Genomic DNA, 27,137 nt, shown 5'->3' with positions numbered 1-27,137 from the left:
AAGAGGTTAGAATAGCACTTACGAAACTCCGAGAGGGTAAGGCCCCGGGACCCAATGGCTTCCCCGCGGAGTTCTTTAAGAAAGCGGCAGAACTCTTGAACAAACACCTTCTGGGACTATTTGAGGATGCTGAAAAGGAGGGCTATTTTCCTCTAGACCTCAGACAGGCCACAATTGTCCCAATCCACAAAGCAGGAAAGCCTCCAGATGACTGTGCGTCCTATCGCCCCATCTCCCTCCTGAATGTGGAGGCTAAGTTATATGCCACGATCTTGGCTCTGCGCCTACGACGAGTTATACCACAACTGGTCCACATGGACCAGACAGGTTTCATTTCGGAGAGGGCGACCAGATACAATCTGCGTAGGACGCATAATTGGTTGTGTGAAGTGGAGGAGAGGACGGAACCTCACTGGTTCCTGTCCCTGGACGCTGAGAAGGCGTTCGATGCAGTACATTGGCCCTTCTTGGAGGGAGTCTTAGAATATCTAGGGTTTGGGCCCAAGTTCAGAAGTAGGGTGCGACTCCTTTACTCGGGCCCTGTTGCGCGAGTCAGGGTCAACGGGGCGATGTCCAAGGCCTTTCCCATACAGAGGGGAACTCGACAGGGATGCCCCCTGTCTCCCCTTCTGTTTGCCCTGACTATTGAGCTCGCGGCATGCGCGATTAGGCAAAACCCAGAGGTGTCGGGTTTCCGGCTGGGTCAGGCAGGAGGGCAGGAGGAGAAACTGTCCCTCTATGCAGACAATGTGCTGCTCTATGTGACAAAGCCAGAGACTACTATTCCGGCACTCTTTCGGGAGCTGGACCAGTATGGGACCAAATCGGGATACTGAATTAATTGGCATAAGTCAACGCTTTATGACCCTAGGGGACGGGCGGTTTGGCCTGACCTACCAGACAGACTACAGACGACTACTGTAGGTTTCACGTACCTAGGGGTATTCATAACAACAGACAGGACAATAGCCTACGAGCGCAATATTCTCCGTGTGCTTAATAACTTTAAGTTGGACGCAGGCAGATGGCAGTTGCTCCCCCTGACACTTCTTTGACAGGCGGCCATGTTCAAGATGGTCTCCCTGCCGAGATTCCTCTATGCATTCCAAAATGAGTATCCCCCGTTGCCGTGCAGGTTTTTCTTAGAGGTGCATGCGGAACGAAGGTCCTTCCTATGGGTAGGGAAGCACCCCAGGGTGGCATTGGCAACCCTACAGAGGCACCAATATGATGGGGGAATTTCTTTACCTGATCTAGAGGCCTTGTACTGGGCGGAACATCTAGCCCCCATCAATGACTGGGTCCACGCACCGGTTGAGCATCCCACCTACTCACTAGAAAGACACAATATGGACGCACATAGCTGCATACACTACATCTACGAGGGGAGGGGACGAAACAAACTGCTACCGGCTACCAGACTCACACTGGAGGCCTGGCAGAAGGCCACGAAAGCTGTAGGGTGGACTCATAGGCCCTCAAGACAGACCCCGATCTGGGACTGCACATGGCTGAAGGAAATCAGTAAGTTAAAAGGCTTCCGTGGATGGGATGATATCGGCATCTCCTCCCTGGGAGATGTGGTTAAAAGCGGGACCTTAAAGTCATCCCAGTCCCTGCAAACGGAATTTGGACTGCATCGCTCCCAATTTTTCAAATATATACAATTCAGGCATGCCTGGCGGGCGTAGAGGGCATTGCAGGAAGCGCTTCCTGAATACGCCCCCCTGGAGGGCCGCTTATTGCAGGAAAAGATCCCTGAAAAGGCTGTCTCCCTAACATACAAAACGATCATGAATAATAAGCCAGATAGGTTGATTGGACTCCGCACCACCTGGGAGAAAGAGTTGGGAGCGATGGACGACGTAGACTGGGGGGTAGTGCTGATGCACCCTAGAGAGGTAGCCATCAAATCAAGACTCCGCCTGATACAATTCAAAATCTTACACAGGGCATACTTTGACAGGCAGAGGCTCTTTAAGATGGGAAGAGTGACTGACCCTAGTTGTCTGCGCTGTGGGATGACACCCGCGGATTTCTTACATATACTGTGGTCGTGCCCTCACATACAAACCTACTGTGGGGAGGTCACTGCTGAATTGGGGGAGGTACTGGAATTGGAGATCCCAATGGACCCGAAGCTCATACTCCTAGGGACGTCAAATGACGTGGACTTGACCCGCCCCCTGCGGATTTTTTTAGCCCTAGCGCTAGTAGTAGCCAAGAGAGACATAGCTAGCAACTGGGGGGCGCCAAGTACCCCTCGACTAGGAGAATGGAGGAGGGGAATGGATCTCTACATGGCGGCTGAGAGGGTTACGTATAAGGCGAGGGGGTGCCCGAAGAAATTCAGAAGAATATGGGGCAAGTGGAGGCACTACCATGGTTTGGATGGAGGACTATAAGGTCTGCCGGTTATGTATGGCCAAGATGTATACACTAGGCGGAGCTCCCCGAGCTCGAGAGACGATGCGCTATGAGGGTATCGGCCAGCGAGTATTACATGTACAATTTACTATTGATAAGAAGCTTCTAACCTTTGCTGGAATGTGCGGGAGGGGGTGGTGGTGTGGGCAGTGGGGCCTTTTGCTTGACAAAGACATGACTGTATTATACTTGTTCTCAGGTGTTAAAAAGATAAAAATGCAAATTGTAGGTTTGTTTATCGGGGGTGGGAAGGGAGGGGGAAAAAAAAAAGAAAAAGAAAAGCAGATGAGCGGAACTTTCATTAGATGCCCACACTTGTTTATGAGTTTGTATTTCCAGCGCTTTAATGATATTTGCCGCCCGACCCTCTGGTTGTGGGCTAAATGGCTGTGTGTTGCTTTACAGACTTTATTGTGCACTACAACCGGAGAATAGCTGGAATACTGCTTGTTTGGCAATAATTTCCTATGTACTAGAAGAAGGAGCACAGAGGGAAACACAAGAACTAGGACGCCCTCCACTCATTAAGTCACAACAATAATGATGTCCTAGTGCTCAAGGCAGAAACAATATTGTCAAAAGATCTGCAGCATCACAAGTTGCACCAAAATTACAACATACCTCCCCTCTTGCAATGAATTTGGGGTAGGGGATGCCTCAGTCTACTGCCACTACTAAATAAGATAATTTCCTATGTATCTGCAATAAAAAATAGTATAGTCCAACGCATGTGGCAGGCCATGTACTAGACACTATCTTCTCGAACATTTTAGAACTATCAGTTGAACCCCCACAGAGGGTTGGCTGTACGGATCATGCGATCTTGAGTTTCTTTTGGGCCCATTCAAAATCTAACGGAACTATGCAACCGAGCAAAGAACGTTGCAGAGGCTGGAAGAAAGGTGACAGCCCCGGTTTTTAGTAGGGTTTTTATCCCCCCATTCTCAGTAACTGTACTGACATTGACCTGGCCTTAGATACATTTGAGACCACCATTACAGAGGCTCTTGACTCTGTGGCACCGCTGAAGCTGGTTAAAATACAGACTAGGACAGCCCTGGTACCTTGGTACTCTGACATACTTGGAAGGGAGAAGGCCCTGTGTAGGGCAAAAGAGAGGAAATGGAGAAAGTTTAAATTTGAACATGATGAAAGGAGCCCATAGAATCTAAACGGATGTAACGCAGCTAGGAGACCTATCTAGGAGCTCGCATTACAGAAGCTAAGGACTCCTCTCGCGAGCTTTTTGCCATATTGAAGGAATTTACTAATCCTAGGGCAAACAACCCACTCCCGCCATCGACGCAGGAATTATGTAATAACCTAGCGACTCACTTTATCAATAAAATTGATATAATTTATCACTCTTTTGGGCCTAGATAGAATGAGGGAATTCCCCTCCTGGGAAATCCATGCTCCCCGACCTTAGAATGTTTTCCCATCATCACCAGTGAACAGGTAGGCGCTCTCTTAGCCCATGTGAAATCAGGGTCTGTTCTGGACCCGGTACCACCTGTGGTGATGTCAGAACTATCATCAGTCATAGCTGACTCACTTGCAGAGATATGTAACATCTCGGTAGCAATGGCAACTTTCCCATGTAAATGGAAGAACGCCTGTCTTAAGCCGTTGTTAAAAAAGGCCTCAGCAGACCCTATGGACCACCAGAACTATAGGCCAATATCTCTCCTCCCGTGCTGTTCTAAGATCTTGGAGACAATAATTAATCGACATCACTCCAGTTACTTAGAACAGAATAAAATATTAGACCCATCCCAGTCTGGCTTCCGTGCCTCCTATAGCACCGAGTCTGCTCTGTTAGAGGTTACGGACACGCTTAGGATGTCATTGGTCAGGGACTCCCCAGTCATGCTGGTGCTGCTTGACCTGTCGGCGGCCTTTAACACCATCTCTCGCCATATCCTGCTGAACAGGCTAAGGGAGATCGGTGTCAGAGGCCCGGCATTTGACTGGTTTCAGAGTTACCTGTCAGATAGAACTCAATGTGTCCAGTTGGACTCATTTGTGTCTCCTACAATTGAAGTGGACAAGGTGGTCCCACAGGGCTCTATACTTAGCCCCACGCTGTTCAATCTTTACGTGGCTCCCCTGGCCTCTATAATCAGAAATTATGGGTTTGAAGCCATCTCCTACGCTGATGATACGCAGTTGATAGTACAAATTGAAAAAAAAACTGCAGACACTAGGGTTAAGTTTATTGCGTGTATGAGGAATATAGCCAGCTGGATGAGGAAGAACTTTTTGCAACTTAACTCCTTTAAAACGGAGATGTTGTTGTTTTGCAAGGCAGAGGAATTGTGGAGTGCCAATTGGTGGCCGACAGAACTAGAAGAAGCCCCTGCCCCCAGGGGCTAGGCCAAGAACTTAGGGGTCAAAATTGATAATAAACTTTCTATGGAAGAGCAGGTTAAAACTCTTGCAGGTACCTGCTTTGGGACCATGCGGTTACTCAGAAAGATCTTCCCCTGGATTCCACTGAGCGTTAGAAGGACCCTTATCCAGTCGCTTCTTATGAGCCGCCTCGACTACGGTAAAACCTTGTTGGTGGGAATCAGGGAAGACTTGTTATCTAAGCTGCAGGTGGTGCAGAATACCGCAGCTCGTCTGGCCCTTAACAAACCAGCACAAAGTACTTCTCTTCCTCTCCTGTGCCTTTTACACTGGCGTCCTGTTAGGAAGCGCGCCATCTTCAAACTACTCTGCATTGTCTATAAGTCTCTACACGGGCTGGGCCAGGTCTATCTGATGAACAAACTCGCATGCTACCAACCTGCGGGACAACTTAGATCCAGGAATCGCAGCCTGCTTTGTGGTAGGAGAATCAGGAAAGTAAAAATGGGAGGCCGGGCATTTTCATATCTGGCCCCCAAACATTGGAATGAGCTCCCCGAATCTCTTCATGCTTGCCCTAATTTTGCACAATTTAAAAAGCTGCTCAAGACCTGGCTATTTTGAAGAGGGAACAGTCACCTCTCCTCCTTCTACCTACTTCTCTGGGCACCGAGAGATCCCCTTGGGGATTATTCGTTTGCTTAACAAATGAGTAAATAAATAAATAAATAAATTGTATGGAAAAATATTGATTGCGGATATGCATTGATCTCAGAACCTTCACTAAGGCCATTTGAGTAGATGGGCATCCATTACATAAAAAAAATGTGATGATTGTTATTCCGACTGGAACAAACTATTTCTCCAAACTTGTCATGTTCTTTCCATATCACCAGATAGTCCTGGTAAGTAATTCTAAGCATCTTACTGCTTTTGTTACCAACAATAGTGTATTTCGGTATTGCAGGATGCTGTTTGGACTTGCCTTGTATACCTCCATTTTTCAATCCATTATGAGTGATACTTTCCTGGGATTCTATGGAGTGCTGGTTTTTCAAGATGATGTTTTGGTTTATGGAAAATACTGTGAAGAACACGTGAAGAGACTTGATGCTGTTCTGCCTGCTCTTAAATGCATTGGCCTGAGTCTGAGAAAAGACAAATGTGAATTTGGTGTGTGTAAAGTAGAATATTTATGGTGTGTAGTTTAAGGAAAGGGGATTGCACCCCAGCCAGGCCTCTGAACAGGTACCCATTCCTGAAAACTGTGAATAACTCCAGGGTTTCTTAGGAATGTGGGAGGTTTACTTATTGATTATTGCGAATTTTGCATCCAAGGCAGAACAACTTAATTGACAATTGAAGAATAAGTGGGATCATGATCAAGAGCCTGCCTTTGGTGAGATGAAAAGGGAGCTGTCTAATTATTTCAAAAGAGTCAGGGGTGGTGTGACTGGTTTTGGTATTGGTGCTATGTTGTCCCAAGGAAGTGGGGAATTTTAAACCACCATCGCTTTTGCTGCCCACACTAACATTTGCATTTCCTGATTGAATGTGAAATGCGTGCATGCATGTGGACAATTGAACAAGTCATTGCGTAAGTGTGTGTTAGACCTGGCCTATTTTGGTGTGGTCCCCCTGTCTTTTTGCATTCTGGCCTCCTGTTCTTGATGGTACGTTGGACTTCATTTTTCTGGTTAAGTGCCTCTGTGCACTTTCTCACTGCTGTTCAGTGTTAAATTGCAAGTGTCCCTAATGTAAATTGAGTATATGGATTGGTGTTTCCATGTTTGGCTTACTTGATTTACTACTAAGTCCCTAGTATAGTGCACTGTGTGCACCCATGGCCTGTATATCAAATGCAGCACTGATTGTACAACCCACACAAGCAGCCTTTTCAAAGGTGTCTCAAACCTGCCAGTGCAGTGTCTGCCCACAGTTGTTACTGCCATGACAATCTGGGAAGTGCTCCCACTTGCCAGGCCCTAACCTTCCCTTTTCTTACATATGTGGCACCACTCAGGAAGGCCAAAGATACTTCTCGGCACAGGGTGCAGTGTATGTGAAAGGTAGGATATGTCCTGGTGTTTGTGACATGTCCTGGTAGTGAAATACTGTGTAATTCGTTTTTCACTATTGCAAAGCTAACTGTCTGATAGGCTAACATGGGAGTTGCTTTTAACATCTTACAAATATAAATTTACATTGAGACAAGATCAAGAAATAGACTTTGGGCTCTCTAAACTCAGAATTCAATAACACATCTTTTAGTAAAAATGGTGTTTAAATTGTGTGTTTGAAAATACCACTTTTAGAAAGTGGGCTTTTTCTTGCTTAGCCATCCTGTGTGCCTCTGCTGGGTTGTGTATTGACTGTCTGGTCTGCGAGTGACTGGGACTGGGGATGTGCATTTACTGCAGACAGCCACTGTGGGTGGGGTGGCTGAGGGGTGTCCTGCCTTTCCTGGGTGACTCGGAGCTGAGCTGAATAGAGCTGGGCTGCTTTTAAAGTAGGGGGAAGAGTTTTACTGGTACGTGAATAGGCCCTGTCTCCTGTGCACAATGCCGTCTCCACCTCCTGCCAAAAAGCCAGACCAGAGAGGACAGAACTGGTTTGGACTGAACTAAGAGAATTTTTGCCACAAGAGAACAAAGGAAAATGTGGTATAACTATTAGGACCCTGACCCAAGAGCTTTAGAACAATTTTGGATCAAGGAACCTGCCAGGAAGAAGAGCTGGAGAAGCTGTGAGGAAGAACGGCCACTTTGCTGTGTGCTTTACTGTGTTGGCCTGCAGTGGCTGCTCCTGTCTTGGCCAGAGAAAGGAAAGGACTGAACTTTCTTCAAATTCTTTGTTTGAGTTTCTCCAAGGGCTTGAGGTAGAGCTTGCTCCCTGTTTAAGAAGTTTCAGGAACAGCAAAGAATTCAAGTTCATCTGCTACCAGCACTGGGAACTGTGTGTTTTGTGCGGCACCCGAAGAAAAAGCAACCCAACGCCATCACCAATGCCGCTGCCGGCTCTGTGTCCTGAAGGCGGCGGAGGGCACCGCTGCACTTTGCACCACAACCCTGGTCTCTCCGATGACACCACTGAGCCGCTGCTTTCACCGCGACCTGTGGGCACCGCACTTCGCACCATCTCATTACACACCACCACCCTGGCATCCCCAACGACGAGACAACACGCCAACATCACGCCACTTCTGGAACCATGGTTTGAAGGCATCGCTCGTAGGTTACACAATGCACCACCCCATCCCACACCACAGCCTCGTCCTACGGACACCAGCGCCATTGACTCTGGTTAATTAGCTGACAACAGCGATTCAGCCCCGATGACGATGCTGCTTGCACCGTGACTTGCCAGCACTGCGAAGAGCACTGCTCTGCTTCGCACCGCAGGCCTGGTCTCACCAACATCACCCAATGACCATCACTGAGCCGCTGACTGCACCGTGACCTGAGGGCACGGCATGCTGCACTGCTGCACTTCGAACAGCAGACCCGACGCATGCTGGCGCTCCCAACGTCAACCACATAAAGATTGATCTGCAACGCGTGTGACTTCAAGGTTCCAACGATTCCTGCACCAAACACTGGAACTGAGGCCTGTCGACACCAGCCCTTTGGAGCTCAACGCAAGGTCTCCAGTGCCCTGCAATTATAAACGTCTGTTTTGCAGGTCTTACCGACACCGTAGCTGGCCTGCGACGCCTGGTTTACCCTGAACTGCTGGGATTTGTTGTTCATGATGGTGTGATAGCCCCGGACGGAGCTATCAACTTTAAGGAACTGTATTTTAAGCCTAATTTTGCTTATTGATGATTCTAAGAACTGAATGGTCTTGTTTGCACAGATAAAATATTGGATTTTTTTCTAAAACTGGTGTGGTGTCCATTTGTATCATTTCCACTGTATTACTGTATTACTGTATGTTATGTGCAAATGCTTTACACACTGCCTCTGAGATAAGCCTCACTGCTCGTGCCAAGCTACCAGGGGGTGAGCAGAGATTATTTTACAAGTGTATGCCCCTTATCCTGACATTTCTAACATTGGTTGTCAGTGGTGAGGATAGGGCTTGCGTTTGCACTTGACCTACAGTGATTGGTGTACCCTTCTACCATATTGCAGACCATTATGTACCACATATTGTTTTCGTTTGGTCTATTTTTGTGTTCTCATCTTTTTGAACGTAAACTCCCTACTGCATCATGCCTGATTCAGCAGCATTATCAGTTGCATCCCTAGAAGTGGCCTTTGAGGAGGAAAGGTTAGAAACCTACAACGCAAAGGAGTTGAAGGCTATTTGTAAAAACCTAAAGATCCAAATCAGAGGCCTCACCAGGAAACAGGAGCTACAAAAGGCGCCGAGGGCCTGGGTAGCAGCCAGACATGCCAATGGGCAATCTGGAAACCTGAGTGTGGAGAAAGAGGAGCCTATTTCTAGGGTGTATGTGTTTCTGGGAGGGCAAGGACCCTCCAGTCCAGGCAGCAGTGGTTTGTCTCCAGAGGAGCTGGAGGACAGAAGGAAAGCTAGGAGGCATCAAATAGAAATTGAGAGGCTCAAGATGGAATCACAGAAGATGGATTTGTACCATCTACATGGTCTCAAGGAGATGGAGTAACAGGGTAAATCAATCACAGATGGTGGCAGCAATTCCTCAGTGCCCTTAGATAGGTTAGTACACATTCCTAAGAATGTGGGGAAGGAGTACAAGAAGGGTACATACAAAGGGTAAATGCAAGGTGCTTTCAAGGCTATGAGACATCTATCCACATGAATGGGGCCCCTGAAAGGAATTGAGGAGCAGGAACTTGGACTCATTTCTCAGAATAGGGGAGGGAGACTTCGTTTAATTTGGGTAAGGGTTACGACCTCACGTAAACTGACATGAAGGAGGCCCTTCTCATTAGGTATGGATTTCACTCCTGAAAAGTACAGGGATCAGTCAGTCAGAAAACTTTATTTCGATCACTGTAGATCAAAAAGTACTACACAAAACAGTACACTACAGACATCAAGTAACATACTGTAGCTCTTTAGACGAAATAAAATACATAAAACAGTAAAAACTTTAAACTTCATTTGTTGGTCAGATTCAGTGACATCATAAAAAAGAAAAATTCATCAAAAAGACCATAGAAATTCACCATAAAATACTTCTTAAAACAGCAAAGCCTACAAATAGAATTTCTTCTATAAACACTAAACATATTTGTTAGCAGCATGACATCCCAATACCAGCACAAAAAAAATTGATAATCAAACAGAGGTGACTTTTAAAGACTACCAAGTAAGAATTTTGCACGTCTTATCCACATTGCCATAAGAAATTTGGCCATTCGGTATACCACAATTTATTTATTTATTTGTTTATTTATTTACTTATATAGCGCCTGAATCCCCCCCGTAGGGGTATCTCCTCGCTTGCAGATTAATAGGAAAATACTAATACTTAGTGAGACATCTAGAATAGAAATGTTTTCAAGGACTTTCTAAAATGGAAATATTCTGCCTCAGTGTTAGCCGGAGTGAATTCCAGTTCCGTGGGGCATGGTAAGAAAAAGCCTTCCCCCCAGTCCTGGCCTTGTAAATACGTGGGACTTTAAGAAGTGATTTCGAGCTGGATCGCAGGTCTCTAAGGGGAGTGTATTGACTAAGCTTCTCCGCCAAATTGTTGGCCCGTTGTTGTATACTGCCTTGTGGGCGATGCAGCAAATCTTAAATTGTATTCGCTTGCGCACCGGGAGCCAGTGCAGCTTTGGCAGTAGCGAGTTCGATGGAGATCTATAGGGGGCATTCAGTATTTTGCACCACCTGCAAGCTATCCAACGCGGCCTCATTGGCCGATATCAATAAAACATTGCAGTAGTCAAATCGACTTATGACTAGAGACTGAAGAAGGGTCTTCCGTGTGTCATATGGAAGAAACAGAAATACTCACCTCAGAAGACTTAATACATGAAAGCATGAGCTTACGGTTTGAGACACCTGCTCCTTCATGCTTAAGTTCTGCTCAATGCGCACCCCGAGATTCTTTACTGATGCCTTTGAGGTGGGGCGCACCCAACTCCCTCAGCCACCATTCTGGTGTCCACATCAAGGTGGCTTCACCAAAGAACATAATCTCTGTTTTCCCGGCATTTAGTTGGAGATAGTTCGTACTCATCCACTGAGATATTGCTAGCATGCTGGCAGAGAAGGTGGTCTGGGCTGCAATAGAGTGTTTATCAAAGGAGAATGTAAGCTGGGTGTCATCCGCATAGGATACTGGAACAAATCCATATGTCCTCATAAGGTTGGCCAAGGGAGCTATGTAGATGTTGAATAAGGTAGGGCTTAAACAATGCGAAACTCCATTGGACAATTTCCTGGACTTGGACATTTAGGGACCCAAGCTAACTGTCTGGGAAGGTCAGAGAGGCAGCTGGTCATCTACTGCAATGCCTTTCCTTTTAGCCCGGATTCCTCTAATCTTCTGAGCAAAATTTGATGGTTGACAGTGTTGAATGCGGCTGAGCGGTCTAATAGCACCAGTAGGGTGGATTGTCCTCTATCTAGTGCTAGTCTAATATTGTCTGTTACTGCCACTAGGGATGTCTCCGTACTATATTTCGGCCTGAAGCCTGATTGTGATACATCCAGGCGATTTGACACTTCGAAATAAGCTTATAAATGCTTGTTGATATGTTTTTCCAACATTTTGCTCAGGAGCGGTAGGAGAGATATAGGTCGCAGGTTAGATAGATCTTTCATAGAAGCCTTGGTGTTTTTACGTAGTGTGCTGCCTTCCATTCTAAAGGTAAATGACCTTTCTTTAGTGATGCATTCAGAAGGGAACTGATAGGGGCAGCCAGTTGTTTAGAGAGGTTCGCCCGATATTTTGGCTGGAACAACCTCAAGAGGGGAGCCTGATCTGACCGTATGTAATAAGGCTTCCACCGCTGCACAAGTCAGAGGGGAGAAACTCATCAAAGATGTCCCCTTTATATCTGGGAGGTGTTCATATGTTGTATTCAGTCTCGTATTGCCTGCTGTAATGATTTTATCATACATAGCCTGTATTTTCTGCACAAAGTATTCCCCGATAGTGTCACATAAGGCTTGGGAAGGGGGTTCTTCCAGATCACACGCTTTAGGGTTTGTGAAGGTCTTAAGGATCTGGTACAATACTTTTGGGGCACTCCCTGCCTGAGTTAACTGCAAAGCAATAAAAGTCTTCCAAGCGATTTTAATATTTTTGTGGTATTGGGCGAGGAGAGTCCTATATTTTTCTTTATCACCAATATCATGGGACTGTCTCCACCGCCTTTCAAGATTTTTGCATTGTCCTTTCTCTATAGGTAATTCCGTAGTAAACCAAGCTGCTTGAACCTGTCTTGACTAACCCATAGAGGTTTTCAAAGGTGCAAGTTGATTAATAGCAGCTTTTGCTAATGCATTAAAGCGAGCTAACCCCTCCTCTACCTTTTCGTGTACCCCATCCCATGGTGCAGGACAAACGGCTGAGAAGGCTTCAGGGGGGACTTTATGCCACTGTCTGAATGAGGAGTTAGAGTCAGAACCCGTCTTTTCCAGGCCTCTGGGTCCCCAGATCTTAAAATCAATGAAAGCGTGGTCTGACCAGATGACTGTTCGAGGAGATTCACAGGTAATACGAGGTAAATTTGTGAAAATAATATCCAAAGTGTGGACAGCTGTAGAAGTGGGACCGTGATTGATCTTAGTTATATCTAGAACTGCAAGGTCGGCGAGGAAAGCCATTGCTTCCGCATTGTCCACGCACTCACTGTGTATATTAAAATCTCCAAGTAGGAGAACGTTTTTGGTAGATATAACATGTGGCGCTATAAGTTCCACCAGCTTAGTAAGTTTGCAATGGGGCTTGTAGGACGATAAACTAAAGCTCCCGTTCAGCTCAGCTGAGGGGTGAGATCTAACCGAAAAACCAGGATTTCAATTATTTTGTTACTTAGTTCCTCCAAAAGAGTAACTGTCGCCCAATCTCTATAGACAATGGCTGTACCTCCTCCCATTTTATGTTGTCTATCTAGCCTTTGTAACTTATAGCCTTCGGGGAGTCCTACCGAAATTACAGGAGTGGAGATAGGCTTTAACCAAGTCTCGGTCAGAAAGCCTAGGTCAGTTTACAATCCGACTTGTATCTCTCTGCAGTATTCTGAATGCCTCCTGGTGCTTCCTAGTTTCCAATTTCCTGCAAAGAGGGACAATTCATTTGGCTCTGGACTATTTATAAAGGGGACAAAAGAATACAACATGTTTGAACAACTCAAGCCCTCCTTGGCAGCAGGAGCAAGGCTCGCCCACCGTATCCATTTCCTTGTGCACTTCTTTTTGAAAGTATTTACAGGTAGGCATCCATACCTGAACTGTAAATACAGTTCCTAGCTAATGGAGGGACAATTTCATCAATGGTACTCTCATATAACAGGGCGGATTTAAAATCAATATAAGCTGCAGACAATCTACCTTTACAGTTTTGATTATTGTCCACTGCAACACTTCCCCAATGGGCAGCTTTAATGCTAGACTTTTCAATTATTAAGAAAATGGGGTAGCCCACAAGGTATGGACCTGGGTATACTACGATATAAATAAACAATGGTCCTAAACTTATTGATTGAAATAATTGACCCAATCAATCTTCGTTCATTAAATCAAATATTCTAAAGCATTTCATCAGAATCTGCTCCAATTCACAAATATAATTAATAGTAAACACAACAGCCACTACAACAAAGCCAGAGTTACAATGTATTTAATTCATTGTCTCCTGTTTCTAAGTTCATTTTATACAGTATTGCATTATTTCAAAAGTAAAAACCAAAGGAAAGGTTGCCCAAAAGGAGCGTGCAAGAGAGAGTGATCAGAGTGTATTAGGTGAAATAAAGAAGGGAAAAGAAATTCACAGTAATAATCATAACAAATTCACATTACTTCTCGATCAATAACGGTATTCTTTTTTATTCCGTATTGAGTATACCTGGCCAGACAAGATTTTAATAACCATTACATTCAAAACATTCTAAAAAGACATCCATGTCCTCAGTGTGCACTATGTAATGTCAAGATACTGGACCAAGGTAGGAGTAAAAGCGTCGACGTTTCGGCTCGACTTAGGGCCAACCGGTCATTTAAACCTGGGGCATGCGAGTCTTCATCAGGACAAGATAGAGATGGGCAACCATGGGTTATCGATGACCCCTAGGATGGGGAACCAACGAGGTATGTATCCTCAATCAGCGATGTGTACTTATACACCTTAATCTGAGACGAATCAATCATCAATTAAGGGGTGGACACAAAATTCCATGTTGCACCGGTAACGGGGTGGTGATACCTTAGTCGATTCAATAGTCTTTGAATACACCCCCAGCTCCTGTCACCAAAGTTCAGGCAGCGTTTGAGCAGCGTGTTCTCTACGCAGAAGAAAGCCGAGCCTGGGTCCCACAGGATAGCAGCTACCTAGCTGCGATCCTGTGGGACCCAGGCTCGGCTTTCACCACCCCGTTACCAGTGCAACATGGAACAACTTTGAACAAAGAGGGCCTGCACTCAGATAAACAAGTAAGTAATTAGTAAAAGGATGTTAATGTCCATAGACCAACTCAAAGATCTGAACCGAACATCACAATTAACAGCCGGGAGATACATATCCCATGCACTTGACTAGCCAATATTTACTCGCTTATACAAGGATTAACTACAAAGAACATATGGTATATGTGTTTTACCTATCAAGCCCTGAAGAAGTCCCAAGTGGGACGAAACACGATGGCTGTCTTATGAATTGCGTGCTGTGATTTTAAAAGATTTTCTATGGATTAAAAGAATAAAGGAATCGTTTTCTAAAGCAAAAACATTGACTAACGCTCTTCATGTGGGAAGATATACTTTTATTTTTGTTGAGTTGGACTATGGACATTACCATCCTTTTACTAATTACTTACTTGTTTATCTGAGTGCAGGACCTCTTTGTTCAAACTCTAGCATTGGCCACAGCAGCTGATCTCCAGAATGTATTGCTATTCGTATTGACCAGGGCTTCATGAAGGATCATCCATAATGATTTCTCTCAGTCCCTCTTTACGTTTGTAAGCACCTTCTGATAGTCGGCCCTCGATTTAACTACCTCTGCTTGACATCTGGATGTAATAGATGCATGGAGCTCACCTCTGGCCTCTCTACAATCACCATTATACCAGCCAGGCATCGGGCTTTAGAATAAGCTTCCCTTTCCTTCTGTCATTACCCGATACTTCCCTTATTTTGTCTAGCAGCTTGTCATGACTGCTTGCCAACTACTCATTTCTAGACTCAAGAGAAAGTTTGGACAGATGCTCATAGTCTGCAGTGACACTTCCTTTTACAATATCAAGAGCTACAGGGTCCTTACTACCCCGTCTCACCTCTCATAAATCGTAACTTTTTACTGGGCAGGATTTCTACTATCGCTCAGTTTCCCTTGCCTAATTGAGTGGAACTGATTTATCACATAGGCCCCGAGTCATGGGACTGACCGACATCTGGTCGGCGGTCCCGATCAGCATATTATACTGCTACCAAACACTGTTCAGCTACATTCCACTTTTCCCAATGGGAGCACGTGTTACGGCCATAAACCGTTCATAAAACAAGCTCCCATTGAGAAAAGGGAGGTGCAGTTCATCATTGCACCCCTTGGCAGGCAGCTCATGGTGCCTGCCACAAGGTGTAGGGATCAAGAGGGGGCCACCATAGGTGCCCCCTCGGCCTCCAACCAGAGGCTGTGCACCAAAGGGGGCACAGCTGGGGGCTCCCAAACACCCTTTCTGACATGCTTTCCATGGCGGACAGGCCCGCATGGAAACCATGTTGGAAACCGTGATTGTAATCTCAAGGGCGCCCTTGAGTTTACTTGCTGCCTTCCAACTGGTGGACGGGCTCTCTGAGCCCATCAGAAGCCAGCTGGAATGAGTAGCAGGTTTGATTTCTGACCGTCTCAGACATATTGAGGCAGTCGGAAAGTAAAGCGACAGGCCCATTATGATGAGGTCGGAGCTTTTACGGCCTGTATTGTAATCGGCCCTATAGTGTCATACTAAGGGCATTATGGTCGTTAACTACGCGGTCTTTCACTTCAATTTCCAAAAGAGCAAGCCAGAGCTTGACAACAACCAGAAAGTAATCAATCCTGCTACAATAACCTGTCCAGTTGAATGTGTTTTTGCCCTGTCGGTCCTATGGACATCTATCATTTGTGGCTCTGAGATCACAATTTAATGTTAATGACATCAGCTGTCCAGCTTTGGGTGTCCATCTCACTATTCGGAGGTCTATCTGCAGTATACTCCAGTGGTAATACATTTCATGTAATAAATCATGTGGAGCAGCAACCATTGGTTCAAAGGTCGAGTTAAAATCTCCTCCAACCATAGTGAAGGTCGAGTTAAGATCTCTTCCAACCATAGTGAAGGTCTTCCCCGCATTTTCCAAGAGCATTTGCTCTAATTGGTTAATAGTAGTTGTCTCATCTTTTTGGCCACCACTCAATTGTATACATAGTTGACTTTTAGAGCTAGATCAGAGGGAAACACCAACCTAAGTGCTAGGCTATCTGGGGAGTCGTTGGATATTGTAATAATTCTACATTGAAGTGCAGTTTTGACCCAGTACTCAATCCCCCTGAGGGCCTACTCTTCACAGTTTTAACCGCTTCCATGCAATAAGTTGTGTACCCAATTCAGTGGAAAGGGTTAGACACCATGTTTCCTGGAATAGACATATATCAAAAGTTTCAATGAATTTGCCACACTCAACATCAGATAATAATGTAGCCATTCCTGCTACATTACATGAAGTAATTCTTATCGGTGCTTCCAGCACCTGTCTATTTACTTCAAGGACTTGTGGGATACAAGTAGTGTGCCTATCATTTCTGACGTAAAAGGGGGTTGACACTTGCAACAGTTCCTGCATTATAGGGCCATTACTATTGTTCCTGAGTGAATCCCCCTATCCCAGGATCAGTTTAGGTCCAGTAGGAAAACTGATTCCCAGACATGCTTGGAATGTGTAGATTTTATCCAAAGTTCACTGACTGGATGGTTGGGTGAAGGGCAGTAATGTAACGGATTTTCAGGGGCTGTACAATTTGATTGTGTGGTATAACATGTTTGGTCTATGTTTTGCAGAGCTGCGTCAGCACTTGACTGATAGTAAGCTGACTGACCCCAGGAAGCTTGCTATGGATGCGGATTGCTGGGCGACCAAATGTGGGAAGGGTCTCCAGCAGAAGACTGGGGGGACAAGGGTAAAGGAAAAGAGCCCTCTAAAAGGCCTCAAACTAGCACCCGGGGTAAGGATTCCCATCCCCCAGGACATAAGAAACCATGGGTCTCTTCATGGAAGTCTTCAGACAGGTTACCCTGCAAGTGCTTTGCCTGTGCGCTGGTGGGTCACTTGAAGAGGGATCCCAAGTACCCCAAGAGGGCAGAGCCACCCACCGGTGGGCAGTCCAAAGTGTTGGCCAGTGGGGCTTTTGGGAAGGAGGGGTACCCAGAGGAGAGTGGGGATCCAACAGAGATGACCAATGTCTCACTAGGGGACAGTGAGATGGTCCCAGGAAACCAGGTGCCTGCAAACACTCATAAGTACAGGGCCTGGGTGACAAATAATGGGAAAACGGTATAGGCCCTCAGAGATACTGGAGCCAGTGTGACCTCAGTCTGGTGTCACCTGGTTTCTGAGGAGCAAGTAGTCCCTGGGGCATTCCACCAAGTAGTTGCTGTGGACACCCCCGAGTGCCAGTGTAAGGGGGTGCAGGTTCCCTTTGAATGGTGGGGATCTAAGGTCCCTTGAGGGTGGTTGTGAGCCATACCATGCCTGTAGATTGTTTTCTAGGCAATGACCTGGAATTCCTTATGGAAGGATGTGGAATTCAGGTCTCACTTGGAGATGCTTGGGTTGCCATTGTGGGCCTGCGTGACCATTTGGTCCATGGCAGCCCATAAGGGTAATCAGAAGGACCTGGAGCCTACCAAGAGAAAGGGCAATGGACTTGGTAAACCCAACCTTGAAATTCCCTCAGTCCGGGAGGAGGCTGACCTTGAGGGGACCTTCCGGCACCTACAGGGGAGAGAGCGGCTGAACTGAGGAACTTATCTGAGCTGGCCCATTGGCAGCAGGAAATGGGGTCCCACTAGGGGAGAATTCTGCAGGGAGAAAAAAGAATGGTGATCAGTCTGGCTCACACTGGATCTACTGGGTGAATGGTCCTTTAAACAGTGAGCCTAAGGTTGCCGAGCCTGGGTCAGCCCGTGTGCTGGTGGTACCCAAGTGGTTCAAGACCTTCCTTCTGAATCTGGCTCACAACGTGCCTTTAGCAGGACATTTGGGGCAGGAGAGGAATTTCCACAGGATTGTCACCCACTTCTTTTGGTCCCAAATGCAAAGGCAGTCTGATGCTCATTGTAGGTCTTGCCAAACTTGCCAAGCAAATGGTAAGAGTGGAAGGAAGTGTAGGGCTCCTCTCCAACATTTTCCAGTTGTTAGCATCCCTTTTGAGAGGTTGGGGATGGACATTGTAGGGCCCTTGGACTCCAAGACAGCCATGGGCAACAAGTACATCCTGGTCTTGGTAGACCATTGCCACCCGGTACCCGGAGTCTATCTCTCGCAGGACAATTATGGGGCCAGTGGTTGGCCGGGCATTTAGGGGGATCTTCCCAGAGAGGTGGTATCTGACGGGGGTACCAATTTCATATCAAATTATAGGATATCCCTGTGGGAGGAGTGTGGTCCAACATACAAGTACACCCAAAGGTAATGGTTTGATGTAGAGATTCAACCAAATCTTGAAAAACAGGATCAAGGGTCTAACTGAACCTATGTGGTCATGCCTTCTCTTTGCTTACAAGGAGGGACCACAGAAGTGTGAGCTGCTGTATGGTCACCCTGTGAGAGGACCTCTCAGTTTGGTGAAGGAAGGCTGGGAAACAGCTCCCAGAAAACTCCCCAGGAGGTGCTTAGCTACATGCTAGCCTTCAGGAACCAAACTTTGCACTTCAGGAAAAACGCTTAGGTGAACCTAGAAGCCAGCCAGGAGGAAATGAAACGCTGGTACGACCAGAATGCCACTCTGGTAGAGTTTCAGCCTGGCTAGAAAATGTGGGTCATGGCCCCAGTAGAGCCCTGCACTCTTCAGGACTAATGGACTAGGCCTTTTGAGGTGGTAGAGCGCATAAGTGATGTCACCTATATGGTGAATTTGCAGACTCCCAGGAACCCTTTGAGGTTCCTCCACGTGAGCCGCCTTATACCTCACTTTGAGAGGTCTGAAGTAAGCATGCTCTTTGTGACAGATGAGGGGTTGGAAGAAGAGAGTGAACCTTTTCCTGACTACCAAGGAGTACGATAGGTCTGTGGAATGTGTGAACCTCTCCCCTACACTCACCCCAGAGAAGCCGAGTGACTTGCCAGTTGTTAGGGCAGTTTGTCACCCTGTGCTCCCAAACCCTAGCTGCTACCCATTGGTGTACCCATGATGTGGACACTGGGGACAGTCCTCCTGTGAAACACAAGGATTACAGACTGACTGACTGACAGGGTCAGAGCCAGCATCAAGGAAGAAGTTAGTGGTTATAGAGCCCTCCAACAGTCCTTGGGCCAGTCCAGTGGTCATGGTTCCAAAGGCTGCTGCACCCAGTACTACTCCTGAACTTCAGTTCTGCATGGATCACAGTGGGCTCAAAGCCATCCCTAGAGCTGATGAGCTCATAGATTGGTTTGGGACCTGCCGAGTTTCTCAGCACATTTGATTTGACATCTGACAGATTGCCTTAACCCCTTCGATGCTCATGACGGAACGGTTCTGTCATGAGCGTCGGTTGGCGTGTGCTCATGACGGAACCGTTCCGTCATGAGCCCGTTGGCTCATTAGAACCTTCAGCACAGCGCGAAAATTCACACCGCGCTGAAGGTGTTAACTGATGGGGCCAAGGAGAGGTCGTTTTTCTCAACCCCAGACGGTCACTAGCCTTTGGGTTGAAAAATGCCCCTTCCACCATTCAGAGGTTGGCCAATCAGGTGTTGGCTGGACTGGAGGATTTCAGTTCCGCCTACCTGGACGACATTGCAGTGTTCATACAGCTGGGAAGATCACTTGCTCCGACTTTGGGAAGTGTTGAAGGCTCTGCAGAGCATAGGCCTCACGATCAAGGCTAGTAAGTGCCAGATGAGGCAGGGCTCTGGGGTATACTTAAGGCATGAGGTAGGGAGCAGGCAGGTGATGTCCTACAGCCTAAGATTGACACTATTCTGGCTTGGATCCCCCCAAGACCCAGACAGAGGTGAGAGCCTTTTTAGGTCTCACTGGTTACTATAGGAGATTTGTCAAGGGCTGTGGCACCATTGTTGCCCCGTTGACTGAGCTGACTTTTAGGAAGCAGCCCAGGAAGGTGATCTGGGCTGATGCCTGGCAGGCAGCTTTCGAGGCCCTTAAGGCAGCAATGTGCACAACGCCCATGCTCAAAGCATCCGACTTCTCCAAGGAATTTATAGTGAAGACTGGCACTTCAGAGCATGGTGTGGGAGCGATGCTCTCACAACTGAATACAGAGGGCCTAGAACAGCCTGTAGTCTACCTTAGCAGGAGACTACTCCCCAGGGAACCGAGGTGGAGTGCCATAGAGTGAGAAGCTTTTGCTGTGGTCTATGCACTGAAGAAGCTAAGACCACAGGCCCCTGAGATGGTTAATGCAGATGAGGGGTGAGAACCCAAATCTGTTGAGGTGGTCCCTCTCTCTGCAAGGAATGGTCTTTATGGTGGAACACCTCCCTGCCACAGAACACACCAAAGCTGATGGTCTGTCTTGGTTCTTCCGCCTTAGTAAAATCGAACTCCCAGGGGGTTGGGTAGTTCTCCCTACTTTCAGCTGGGAGGGACATGTGTTATACTTGGCATCTTTTAGCGTGTTCCCCCTGTCTTTTTGCTTTCTGGCCTCCTATTCTGATAGTATGTTGGACTTCGTTTTGCTGGTGTAGTGCCTCTGCGCACTTTCTCACTGCTGCTCAGTGTTAAAGTGCAAGTGCTCCTACTGTAAATTGTGTTTATGGATTGTTTCCATGTCTGGCTTATTTGATTTACGACTAAGTCCCTAGTATAGTGCACTGTGTGTGCCCAGCACCAGTAAATCAAATGCTGCTAATGGGCCTGCTGCACTTATTATGCCACCCATAAAAAACAGCCTTTCAAAGGTATCTCAGACCTCCACTGCAGTGTCTGCACTCAGTTTTTACTACCACGTTGACCTGGAAAGGGCCCCCACTTGCCAGGCCCTAACCTTCCCTTTTGTTACATGTAAGGCATCCCTCGGATAGGCTAAAGGTACTCCTGGGCAGGGTGCAGAGTGAAAGGGTAGGACATTTCCTGGTTTGGTTGACTTGTCCTGATAGTGAAGTACTGTGTAATTCGTTTTTCATTATTGCAAGGCTATCTGTCCTATAGACTAACATGGGAGTTGCTTTGCAAAATCTTACAAATATAATTTTCCATTTGGGACAAAATAGAGTTTGGGATCTCTATGCTAAAAATGTAATAATGCATCTTTTAGTAAAGATGGTTTTTAAATTGTGTGCTTGAAAATGACACTTTTAGAAAGTAGGCATTTTCTTGCTTAGCCATCCTGTGTGCCTCTGCTTGGTTGTGCATTGACTGGCTGGTTTTGGAGTGACAGGGGCTGGGGATGTGCATTCACTGCAGACAGACATTGGGGGTTGAGGTGTGTCCTGCCTTTCCTGGATGACTTAGAGCTGAGCTGAATAGAGCTGGGCTGCATTTAGAGTAGGGGAAGAGTTTTCCTTGCACCTGAATAGGCCCTGTCTCCTGTGCACAATGCTGCCTTCACCTCCTGCCAAGAAGCCAGACCAGAGAGGACAGAACTGGTCTGGACTGAACTGAGAATCATTTTGCCTCAAGAGAACAAAGAAAAATGTGGTATAACTATTGGGACCCAGACCCAAGAACTTTGTATCTCTTTTGGATCAAGGAACCTGTCAAGAAGAACAGCTGGAGAAGCTGTGAGGGGTAAATACCACTTTGCTGAGCTCCAAGAGGAACTGCCGAGCCCTCGAGAGAGCCTGGCGCAGAGACCCAACACCAGACAACATGACCACCCTCAAGCTTGCCACTCGAAAACACCACCAACTGATCCACACCTCCAAGAAAACCGCATTCAAGGAACGACTGGACAACAACGCCCACAACAGCAAGGAACTCTTCAACATCGTCAAAGAGCTCTCCAACCCCAGCGCCGGAAACAACGACATCACCCCATCACAAGACCTCTGCAACTCCCTCGCCTCCTACTTCCACAACAAGATCGCGGACATACACAACAGCTTCAGCACAGAGCTGACGCACCCCACGACAGCACCTGCACCCCCACCACCACCCTCCGCGCCAGGACCCCGATCAACACCGAGGAAACACTACGCACGATGAACTCCATCCACTCCGGATCTCCAACCAACCCCTGCCCTCACCACGTCTTCAACAAGGCCGACTCCGTCATCGCACCCCACCTACGGGACATCATCAACACCTCCTTCGACATAGCGACCTTCCCGGAGAGCTGGAAGCATGCCGAACTCAGCGCTCTACTGAAGAAACCATCAGCGGACCCCACCGAACTCAAAAACTACCGCCCCATCTCGCTCCTCCTGCTTCCGGCCAAAGTCATCGAGAAGACCGTCAACAAGCAGCTGGCCGCCTTCCTCGAGACGAATGGATCCCTGGACCACTCGCAGTCCGGCTTCCGGGCCAACCACAGCACCGAGACCGCCCTCATCGCTGCCACTGATGACATCCGAGCCCTGCTCGACAACGGGGAAACAGCGGCCCTCATCCTCCTGGACCTTTCCGCGGCTTTCGACACTGTCTGCCACCGCACCCTAGAGCAGCGCCTCAGCAATGTCGGAATCCAAGAGAAGTCACTAGAATGGATCATCTCCTTCCTCGCCGGAAGGACCCAGAGAGTCCGCCTCCCCCCGTTCAGATCAGAAGCCACCAAAGTCATCTGCGGCGTTCCTCAAGGCTCCTCGCTCAGCCCCACCCTCTTCAATGTCTACATGAGCCCCCTTGCGGCCATCGCACGCCAACACAACCTCAACATCATCTCTTACGCCGACGGCACCCAGCTGATCCTCTCCCTCACCAACGACCCCGCCACCGCCAGAGCCAGCCTACATGAGGGGATGAAAGACGTAGCCAAGTGGATGAAGAACAGCCGCCTGAAACTGAACTCAGACAAGACGGAAGTCCTCATCCTGGGATCATCGCCCTCCGCCTGGGACAACTCCTGGTGGCCCCCCGCCCTGGGCAGCGCACCCAAACCAACAGACCACGCACGCAACCTAGGCTTCATCCTGGACTCCTCCCTCTCCATGACCAGACAAGTCAACGCCGTCTCCTCGTCATGCTTCAACATCCTGCGCTTGCTACGTAAGATCTTCCGGTGGATCCCCACCGAGACCAGGAAGACGGTCACCCAGGCCCTCGTCACCAGCCGACTGGACTACGGCAACTCCCTCTATGCCGGAACCACTGCCAGACTCCAGAAGAGACTCCAGCGAATCCAGAACGCCTCAGCAAGACTCATCCTGGACATCCCCCGACACAGCCACATCTCCGGGCACCTGAGAGACCAGCACTGGCTCCCGGTCAACAAGAGAATCACGTTCCGACTCCACACCCACGCACACAAAGCCCTACACAACCAAGGCCCAAGATACCTCAACAGCCGCCTCAACTTCTACACTCCCACACGCCAGCTTCGATCAACCAACCTCGCCCTCGCCGCCGTCCCCCGCATCCGAAGAGCCACCACAAGAGGGAGATCCTTCTCCTACCTCGCCGCCAAGATGTGGAACTCCCTCCCGACCCACCTCCGCCTGACCCAAGACCACCTCGCCTTCAGGAAGCAGCTCAAGACCTGGCTGTTCGAGCAGTAGCGGACCCCCCCCCCCCTCCCCAAGCGCCTAGAGACCCTCCGGGTGAGTAGCGCGCTATATAAATGCTATGATTGATTGATTGATTGATTGCTTTGCTGGGGGGGACTGCAGTGACTGATTCTGCCTTGAGCAGAGAAAGGACTGGACTGAACTTCCTGCAACTTGTTTCTTTGAGTTTCTCCAAGGGCTTGAGGTAGAGCTAGCCCCCAGTTCAAGAAGTCTTGGCAAGAGCAAACATTTCAAGTTCATTAGCTACCAGCACTGGAAACCTTATGTTTTTTGCTGCAACAGAAGAAAAAGCAGCCCAATGCTATTGCCAATGCCGCTGCCTGCTCTGTTTCCTGAAGGCATTGCAGAGCGCACCGCTGCACTTCACACCACAACCCTGGTCACAACAATGATGCCGCCCGATGCCGCTACAGGGCCGCTGCTTGTACCATGCCCTGTGGACACAGTACTGCTCACCGTCTCTTTTCACCCCGCCGCACTGGTATCCCAATGATGGAGCTCCATGCCGACATTCACACCACTGCTTGCATCGTGTTTGAGGGCACCACTCATAGGTTATGCGACACACTGACCCATCCCACGCCGCAGCCCTGGCCGACCAACACCGGCACCATCAGCCGACGACAGCACTTCAGCCCCAACGACGCCACTCTTACACCGTGACCTGCCAACCCCATGATGAGCACTGCTCCTTTTCTCACTTTAGCCTTGGCCTCACCAACACCGCTGGATGACCATCACCAACCCGCTGCCTGCACCGCGATCTGAGGGCCCGCACGTCACAGGTCTGCACTTCGCACCGCAGCCCCGACATCCTCCAACATCCACCAACCTCCGCCAACGCCAGCACTTCCGACTTCATTCGCACGGAGTTCGATTTGCAACGCATGTGACTTCAAGGGCCAAACGACTCCTACACCAACCTCCAGAACCGCCGACTGCCGACTCAGACCCTTCAGACCTCACCACTGAGGTCCTCGATGCCCCGCATTTCTAAAGGTACAGTTTTGCAGCTCTTCCCGACACAGTGGCTGGCCTGCAAAACCCGGTTAGTCTGAACTGTTTGGATTTGTTGTTCACGATGCCATGATTGCCCCGGACAGAGCTATAGACTTCAAGGAACTGTATTTTAAGCCTAATTTGCTTATTGATAATTCTAATTAGGTTATGGTGGATTTTGTATAGTTTCTGGTCTTGTTTGCACAGATAAAATATTGGATATTTTTCAAAAACTTGTGTGGTGTCCTTTTGTAGAGTTTTCACTGTATTACTGTATGTTATGTGCAAATGCTGTCTCTGGGATAAGCATGACTGCACGTGCCAAGTTACCAAGGGGGTGAGCAGGGGTTATTTTAGAAGTGCAACCCCTACATTGAAAAATAATCATAACATTAGCAAGCACATATGTCTTTCTTTGTTATTGAAAGCTGTCCAAGAATTAGCCATGCTACGGAAATCAGCCAGACTGCTCCCAGAAGACCTTTCAGCATTAACATAGGATATTCAAGTCAGTTCTAAACGGCCCTTTGTATGCTAGTGCATCTGAATGTTTAACTTCTTCTGAAAGTTATTTGGGAGAAATCATATCAATTAAAAATGGTTAGGTTTAGGTTTCAGGTAAAATACAGATATGTCTTAAAAGTTTGGCAGAAGGAACTAACCAATAGGTTACAATAACGAGAATTTTCCCCTCTCATTCATATAACAGGTAGCCAAGTCATTGAGTCCAATACTGGTGAAACATAATCCACCCTTTTATGCTTACAATGACCGATTGCAGCTGAATTATGTGCCAGTTGCAATTTTTGCATCATGTGTGCCTATAGACCAAAAGTACATAGGAATTATCCACTCATGATATAATAAACATCATTACAAAGTTCACACTACCACAAAAGTATCTATAGGGCAACTTTATTTTTTTTGTCCACAAATTAAAGAAACTAACTTAAGACAGAGAGTTAATATAGTGGAAGATGTATCAATTTTACATCGGTTCTAGTCTAAACATGGTTTATTCATATATGTTCAAAATATAGCAGGACTGCGATTTGGAAAAGACAAAGCAGAGTTCAAGCATCTTCGGATAGTTAGGCATAGCAGGGACAAATGTGGTATATTATGAAACTATATACATGTTTAGTAGCAAAGCAAACAAAAATAAATTATGATAATCCTTTATAGGTTCTTTATCATGTTAAATCTATGATTGGACAATAAAAGTAATTACCTGAATTCCTTGGGGGATTTGAAAATGTTGTTGTGTAGTTGTCAGGATATCCTCCATTTCCTCATGGGAAAGGTAACTCGAACCTTCAGATTGCCGCAAATTTAGGATACCATGAATATAGTATCTATAGTCTGCATCATTAATATGGGTCTTAGACATGCAAAGGTCCTTTGGATATAGAAGATAGTAGAGGAGTACAATAGATATACGATGAAACATTTCTTCACTTAGATAGCCATCCATATCCACACCAGCTATTAATGCCAAAGATCCTGGTTCCAGACACTGCAAAATATACATAGTACAAATTATTTTTTAATATCGATCATAATTAATTCATAAATCATAAATTAGCACCTGATGTGGAGATTAAGTAAGCATATATTTAACCCGTTCATTGCTGCCGTCGGCCAACGGCCGTCGCCAGCACTACCTTGGTAGTGCTGTGCACGTCCGTTGTCCGACGTGGCCCCGCCCACACAAAAGAAAGCCCGTACTGCAGCGAAATTATCGCCGCGGTAAAGGGGTTAAATGTTAACCATGCATAATAGAAATAAAAGGACCTACAGAATAATGCACAAAAGTGAAACTAAAATATCTGTACAGAGACTAGGCCAAGAAGGAAAGGTGATGAGTAGCAAAGGAAATAAAGACAGGGTGTGTATAAATCATTGCAAGCACTTTTTGGAACAGCCAGGCTAAATCACTGACTGCCACTCAGGTCTAAAAACTCCAAAATAAAACATGATTTTAATGACTTTAAAGTGAAATGTCAATGACTACAAGAGTCTTTTTGCCCCCAAAAGTAGGCTTTAGATTGTACCTCCGTTCCAAGATATATTAAGCGAAGCTCAATCCAACTTACTATTTTTATATATGACGGGGATTTAAGTTTAATTGATATCATGGTTCTCCAGCATTAGATTGTGGAGCTCTGAGATACACCATCACCTACTTTATAATACTTTTGTGTAAGAAGAACAAGAGAAAGCACCCCATCTGGCAAAGTAAAATGAATTTGTGAGTTGTTGAGGATACACTTCTCCAAGACCTGGATGGTGAAGGTTAAGGTGCTTCCTCTAGTAGATATTCTTACTGTCCCTCA

The 27,137-nt window shown here is 47.0% G+C and overlaps 1 protein-coding gene across 1 annotated transcript in view; it reads right to left on the bottom strand.

Annotated features, from left to right (window-relative positions):
* SLC39A12 (solute carrier family 39 member 12) overlaps positions 1-27,137 on the bottom strand; it is a 310,966-nt gene that overhangs the window by 193,565 nt on the left and 90,264 nt on the right. The window contains exon 2 of the mRNA XM_086940003.1: positions 26,033-26,317. Coding sequence (XP_086796129.1) covers positions 26,033-26,317 — 285 coding nt within the window. The remainder of the gene's footprint in view (positions 1-26,032; positions 26,318-27,137) is intronic.

This window comes from Lissotriton vulgaris, chromosome 10 (assembly GCF_964263255.1).
Source record: "Lissotriton vulgaris chromosome 10, aLisVul1.2, whole genome shotgun sequence".
Classification (NCBI taxonomy): Eukaryota; Metazoa; Chordata; class Amphibia; order Caudata; family Salamandridae; genus Lissotriton; species Lissotriton vulgaris.
This window is presented reverse-complemented; position numbering and strand designations above follow the sequence as displayed.